The following is a 7,346-nucleotide window of genomic DNA, read 5'->3' as shown; positions in this document are numbered from 1 at the left end:
TATGATTTATGATGTATGATGGATGATATATGATGATTTTGTTGGCCGTATGATGTGTGGAAGTGACAAAGTACCACATCAGTGCCGTGTTTATTAATGCCTGTGTGCATGGGCCCCTGTGTGCCTTGGGATTATGAGAATATAATCCAGATATAACGTGGTTTCGTTAATGCGTGTCTGTATACGCATACGCCACGTACGTTACAGCCATAAAAATACGCAAGAGTGAGTGTAATTGCAGCGATATCAGAATGTTCACTGTCAAATGTGTTGAGTTTCTGACTTATGTTTTGGTCGAACTTTATCGTTACTTGTTTTCTATGCTTCATATGTGCTCTCTTATTGTATTTTGATTGTTGTTATGTGTATTGATTGTGGGTGGTTTAATCGGACAGAAAGACGTTTCTCTTGTTGGGTTGAGTTAGGAAGATATCAGGGTAGTAATTTTTTTTTGGAATTGGTTAGGTTCAGGTTAAAGTGTAGAGCAGCGAGGACGCTGAGTCGATGACTACCCTAGTCATCGTTTTGGGGAAAAGGGAGATAATGTAACATGTCTTTTGCACGTGTCACATGGATTAGTGCGTGGAGCTAGACTGGTAGTTGTTTTAGCCATATAGTCTAGCTAGACAGAACGTCGTGCATATCGGGCGGCGGCATTGATGTTACAGGGAGTTGGATAAGCGGGTTCTAGGTTAGGCAGTTTTTAGGGTGATTGTGAAATGAGGGGAACGGTTGGAACTGGACAGAACGGGTGACATGTGCGCTCAAGATGTAGGGAGTTTTGGGCGAATATATAGGGAGAGATGTAATAGGAGGGGGATGGGGGATTCGGGTTCTGGGCGCGGAGCTGAGCACACGCGCGTATGCGCGTGTGCGCGTTCTTTGTCTGTTTGTGCGATTGTCTGATGATGTGGCTACACAGTGTATGAGTATTAAAGGTTGTACAGTTTACCACACAAGTTTGGATCTTCTTCATCATTTCTACATGAACGCGCATTCCTGTTTACAGTATGGGTATTAGTCTGCTAGTTATTTATAACAGTACTAACGCAAACACTAAAAATAACTGCACTGCTGTACAACGAAAGCCCCGAAAAGACACGCAGAACTTTTTCCCTTGCTTCTTTCCTGCCCGAAAAACGCAGTGAATATGATACCTTCTTCAGAGACGTTCCTGTAGCGCGATGGCCTCGCCGTGTCCCTGTCGTTCATGCTGCGACTCTTCTGCAGCGTTCTGGCCGCTCTGCTGCCGGCTCCAGCCCGCTCCTCCGCCCGCCTCCTGCCCTGCTTCTTCTCCTGCCACCCGTCCGAGTCCGGCGTGCTCCTGCTGGACTCCACCGTCTTCATGCCTACAAGACGAGTCCCCCCCGCCAAACATCACTCAGCATGTCCGACTCAAAACATCCAATCCCGTGTGTGAATGACAATGTGTCGGGACTCTACCAGACCACGCAGATTCTAATTAGTTATCGGATAGTGACTAACTCTATCTCTACTTAGTATGTAATAGGATCAAGTTCACGAACGATGGCGACAACCCCGCTCGCGCACTTTAACGTCATGCAACACCTACCCTCCGACATTGCACATTGTTGCATTGTAATTACATGATGGGCTACCAGATTACATAATTTTGCATAATAAATAATAAATTTTAGTAGATTTGATAATTTAGGTAGCAAATTTTAAAAGAAGTTTTTCAGGCATCTGGTACGTATATCATATATAGGTATCTGTATATCAAACAATAATATCATGCAACATCTACCGTCCGACGATGACGGACTACTCACCTCTCAGCTTGATGCCAGCGTTTCGCGTTGGCTTGCACATGTGGCACGTCCAGCGACCGTGCTTCGGCATCTGGCGCAGCCTCGGCACGCAGCAGGACGCATGGTAGGACAGCGAGCACCGCGAGCACGACACCAGCTTGCCGCCGCCGCGGTCGCAGACGGCGCAGTCCTCGCCTTGCGCATCCGAATCACTGCGGGCGGCGCGAACGGTTAGTCAGGGGGGAGTGGCACAACTCAAGTTAAGCGCCGCGAAATCGGCAGCAGAAGACGAATTGCTTTTTGCGAACTGCTTCGGCAAAAACAGTTAGCAGAAACAAAACTGGTTCTAATATCAGACCGTTGACAGACACATGATGAAGACATCCTAACTTTTACAAACAGTCTGGAATTCTCTACAAGATTTATATGTTGTACCAATCGATACCAGACTTGACGAAATTTTCCCTTGTTACATTTGTAATCACATGGGCTACTAGAATATATAATTTTGCATAATCCGTGATGAATTCTGGTAGATTAGATAGCTTAGGAAGCAAATTTTAACAGGGGTTTTTCAGGCATCTGTTTTTTGCACGTGCTATAAGGTAATACACCTACACTATCTCCTCATCTCCTGACTGATCCATGGAATCCTCTGGTTCCTCTTCCCCCTCATCGTCATCATCAGATTCCTCCTCCTCCTCCTCCTCGTCACATTCCTCATCTTCTTCCTCCTCCTCCTCCTCCTCCTCCTTCTCCTCCTCCTCCTCCTCGACTACAAGCTTGCGTTGTTTGCGTGGCGACCTGGCTTCTTTCGGTTTACACTCTGGGCAGAACCACTCCCCTGTGGGAATCGCCTGTGAAAAGCACAAATAAACCAGCAACAGTGTAATCACGAGTCTGCAAAGAGACCACTCCAGAGAGAATGAAACTGGAGAGACAAAGCGAACTGACAATTTTTCTCTCTCAATAATTTCAAATGCATGCGGTCACTCACACACACAATTCTCGAGCTGACTTTAAAAGGACAGGCATCGGATATACCTTCAATATACACGTCTTTCATCAGAGTTGATAAGATTGCTACAGCTACTTACTTTGACCTTTGGCTTGAGGCAATACATGTGGTGACCTCTATCGCATCTGTCACACAACAGCATCTTGTCAGGGTCACTCTTTCTGCGGCACAGCCGACAGCGCGCGTTTAGCACCGACTTGGACCAGATGATGCTCGAATCAAGAGTGGCCAGGTGTAGAAACACCTGCAATCATCGTAAGCACATAACGGATATAAGATGACAATGTGAGACATAACATATATATATTATACATTATATATTAATATGTATATTATACAGTTACAGCTCACAACAGATGTTGAAATAAGTATTGCTCAAGTGGGCCTAGATGAGAATGACAGACTTGGACAGGACAAATTCCACCTTCCCTATTGCAGCATCTTCTCAATCTAAATTTACTTCTAAAGCCATACTGAAATCACAATTGAAAACTACAAACTACTTCTGCGCGATCCTATTAACTAACTGCCACATCTCTTAGGAAGAGCTTCATTATACACACGTACGATATCAGAGTATATTGCAAGCGTGATTTCCTGCATTAACTGACGCGTTACTAGATGGCATTACCCGAGCAAGACTAGTGGCCTCCAGCAACGACTCCTGCCATCGCTGGAACAGATCCGTCTGTGCGCTGACGACAGCATCTCCCTCGCCCTCCTCAACAAGCTTCTTCTGCTTCTGCTTCCTACTGTCATCTCCCCCTAGCGGCGGTTTCAGGTACCGCGGCTCCACTCCCTGAGCGACCTGCACGAGGGCGCTAGCAAGCCGGGTCACGACCTCTCTCGTCCGCTCCCGCTCGCCATCGTCGTCGTGCGTCGCCTCCATCAGTCCGCCGTCGTCCGCCCCGCCGTTGCACGTCGCGTCGTCCTCGTCGTGCCACGCTCCATTCATTTTCACCTTGCCTTTAAGGGAGAGTGACGAGATGATGATAAGTGGGTGATCTTCTACACTGAACCTACGCAGCGTTCCCCACATCTGAACATACGCAACGTTCCCGGCATCTGAACATACGCAGCGTTCCCGGCGTCAATACACTTTGCCTGGCGACTATTACCGTGACGACGAGCGGCAGCATGCATTGCCAGCTGCCATACTTCTCCAGCCTTTAGTTTTCCACATTTTATCTCGAAAAAAAGGCAACCCCAGTTGCACTTAATAAATGTGAATTTACAAGTGGTCTGAAATTCCTAACACACTAACAATAAGCATCGAGAAAATACCCAGGCGCAGGAGGCCAAGGCCAGTAACAGGATGTAATCTGCAAGACACCAACTTTATTCAGACGTCTTTTGTACACGATTTTCCGCTTAAGGATACGACTTAATATTCCACTGAGGGAATCTACGACCGTGAACAACCATTCGTGCGTTCCTGCCTACCTTCCTGGATGTCGACGCGCCAGGCTAGCCTGTCCTCGACAGAGCGCATATATCCTAGCGTGCCTGCATAGATTCTCTCCTCCATGTCCAAAATCATGTCGCAAAGCTGTACTTCCAGCAGGTTCTCCGCTGCGCCGTACTTGCTCGGTTCTTTGCTCCTCCTGGAACGAGAAAATTTGCCGTGCAATCTGCGCTCGCACGGATTAAAGTCGCACAGATGCGCTGCAGACTTCCCGTGCCACACCCTCGTTATTTCCGGCTGGTATTATTTATGCCTCGACACGAGTTCATCACACCATTTGAATCCCTCTATCACGCATGACGGGAATTAATGGCACCGCACAAATTTTATGGCTGCCTTATGTAAATGGCTGCCAAAAAAATCATTAAAAAACTTACTAAAAAACCGGAAGCGATATAACTCACACACAAAGCCGACTGCAATATCCCGGTTAACGAAAGATCTGATTGTAATACCCTGAGAGGCCGGTAACACGATGCCCCTATGTCGCAAGTACCTTTGTTTGTCGCACTTCTGTGATGACGACGGCAGCACGGCCGACATCAGAGCGTCCGTGTCGCAGCGCATCATCGACGCAACGACGCGCGTCTTCTCCGTCTGCAGCGCGTCGCGCAGCGTCCCCTCGCGGTAGCCGCGCGCGTTCAGCGCCCCCATCAGCTGCTCGTAGTTGTCGACGCTCGGGTAGAGCGTCCACGGCGCAACCGCGCGCCCTGCGCCGTGCACGAGACACGTCGCCGCATCCGCCGTGCAGAGGTCGACCTCTGCCGCGCAGGGGTCGACCTCCGCCGACCCGCTGGCCGCCATCTTGCCGTCGTCGGGCGCGGTGACGCCCGGTGGCGCCCCCGCGTCGCCCGGCTTCATCACGCAGACGATCTCGATGTCGCTGTCGACGCTGGAGCGGCCGCTGTCTGCGCTCGCGACGCTCGGCGGCTGCGCAGTGAGGTCGGCGACGCTCACCACCTGCGCAGAGAGGTCGGTGAGGCTGCTCGCGCTGCTCGTGCGGCTGATGGGGTTCGAGGCGCCGTGGAATCCGCGCTCCTCGGCGATGATGCCCTGCAGCCGCTTGTTGACGACGCTCGCGGGAATGTTGTTGTTGAGAAACGAGTCGGACACGTCGCGGCCCGTCGGCGTCGGCTGAGCGAGGCAGCGGCCTGCGGGGAGAATTCAGCGTGTGGTAGCGAGACAAAGCGCGAGGGGTTTGTTTTTCACGATTCCAGATGGCCGGTGCGATCCGATTTTTCCTCTGCCTCCTCACCTCCCACTTTTTCTTCTCCCTCTCCTGGCCCTCCTCCATCTCGCTCTTCCTCTCTCTCACTCACTCTCTGTCTCCCACCCTCCTCCTCCCACCATCTTACGTACCTCACCCCTTCCTGTTCCTAATCTTCCCCTCCCTCTCCTTTACACTTGCTTCCCCTTTTTATGGTATTTAACATTTTCATTTATAAAGGCAATTGCAAACCATCGATCTATTTTGAACTGAGCTCCGTGTACTAGAGGTTACTGTGACATACGATGGAAATCTAAATACTAATTACATTTGGCCAGGGATTAGTTTAAGTTTGACCATTGTGTCATCTACCTACTCACCTATTTCTCTTTCATCGTCATCCACAAAGAGACCAGCAACACCCATAAACAGCCAGTACCTGCGATACGACCGGTCTCTGCCCAGTGGAAAGATAGCAGAACCTACAAAAACATTCATATTACTTATATGTCTACTTACAATATGTACACACTATAACCTAGAAGATACTGCCATCTGTTGAAACAAGGCAGCTGATTAATGAGAATTTACATATTAATTTTAAATTATTTAATTTAATTTAATTAATATTACATTATTAATACTGATTTCACCTATGATTTTATGGTGTTCATTCATTCTGGCGAAATAACTTCTACAATACGCTGCCGCTCAACCAGAGCACGCTACACAAAATCATGTGATACAAATAGTGAAAAACAGTGCAAAAGCCAATCCTCTGGGGTTACTCTACCACTCGCTAAAATAGCCAGTTGCTACACTTTTTTGTGCTGGCCAAAAAAACACCAGACTGGCTACTTTTTGGCTAAAAGTGACCAAACTGAGTAATTGACAACATTGGCTACAAAAAAGTCAATTGGCTATTTTTTGGGCAACATACTTCAATTTCCCAGAGTAACCCCCTATCCTGGCGGCAAAGAGGAAGCAAACGGCGTCATCGCCGCCTCCGTCGCTGCCGCGCGTCAGCACGGACGCGATGCACCTACCCTGCTGTAGTTTGAGCACGTCGCTGGCCATGCTCTGCTCCTTCCTGAGCACGACCATCTTACGCTGAGCCTCGTCGTCGGCTCGCCGCTGCTGCAGCATGCCTCGCTGCTTCGGCGTCAGACTCTCCTCGTCGATCTCCTGTAAGATGCAGTGCGATCTTGTCTGCGTGTCTTAACGTGTGAAGGTTGTGGGGCGGATGCTGGTGGCGGTGCCAGCGTGGTATGGGTGGTGGCGGTGCCAGCATGGTATGGGTGGTGGCGGTGCCAGCATGGTATGGGTAGTGGCGGTGCCAGCGTGGTATGGGTGGTGGCGGTGCCAGCATGGTATGGGTGGTGGCGGTGCCAGCATGGTATGGGTAGTGGCGGTGCCAACCTGGTATGGGTGGCGGCGGTGCCAGCGTGGTATGGGTGGTGGCGGTGCCAGCGTGGTATGGGTGGTGGCGGTGGCAGCGTGGTATGGGTGGTGGCGGTGCCAACCTGGTATGGGTGGCGGCGGTGCCAGCGTGGTATGGGTGGTGGCGGTGCCAGCATGGTATGGGTGGTGGCGGTGCCAGCATGGTATGGGTAGTGGCGGTGCCAACCTGGTATGGGTGGCGGCGGTGCCAGCGTGGTATGGGTGGTGGCAGTGCCAATGTGGTCGTGGTGATGGTGATTGTATGGGTGATGGTATGGGTGGTGGCGGTGCCAGCATGGTATGGGTAGTGGCGGTGCCAACCTGGTATGGGTGGCGGCGGTGCCAGCGTGGTATGGGTGGTGGCAGTGCCAATGTGGTCGTGGTGATGGTGATTGTATGGGTGATGGTATGGGTGGTGGTGTCGGTGGTGGTGGTGGTAGTGGT

General features: G+C 50.4%; 1 protein-coding gene across 1 annotated transcript in view; it reads right to left on the bottom strand.

Moving 5' to 3' along the window:
- Positions 1-7,346, bottom strand: part of LOC106816129 (bromodomain adjacent to zinc finger domain protein 1A-like) — a 30,104-nt gene that overhangs the window by 10,541 nt on the left and 12,217 nt on the right. Inside the window, exons 18-26 of the mRNA XM_014820686.1 lie at positions 6,509-6,647; positions 5,843-5,944; positions 4,752-5,406; positions 4,234-4,394; positions 3,422-3,756; positions 2,870-3,034; positions 2,391-2,629; positions 1,794-1,984; positions 1,081-1,349 (exon numbers count right to left, since the gene is read on the bottom strand). Of these exons, the coding sequence (XP_014676172.1) occupies positions 1,081-1,349; positions 1,794-1,984; positions 2,391-2,629; positions 2,870-3,034; positions 3,422-3,756; positions 4,234-4,394; positions 4,752-5,406; positions 5,843-5,944; positions 6,509-6,647 (2,256 nt within the window). The remainder of the gene's footprint in view (positions 1-1,080; positions 1,350-1,793; positions 1,985-2,390; positions 2,630-2,869; positions 3,035-3,421; positions 3,757-4,233; positions 4,395-4,751; positions 5,407-5,842; positions 5,945-6,508; positions 6,648-7,346) is intronic.

The sequence above is a fragment of the Priapulus caudatus genome, unplaced genomic scaffold, assembly GCF_000485595.1.
Source record: "Priapulus caudatus unplaced genomic scaffold, Priapulus_caudatus-5.0.1 Scaffold1293, whole genome shotgun sequence".
NCBI lineage: Eukaryota > Metazoa > Priapulida > Priapulimorpha > Priapulimorphida > Priapulidae > Priapulus > Priapulus caudatus.
Note: the sequence above shows the minus strand (reverse complement) of the source record. Positions and strands in the feature narration are given on the sequence as shown.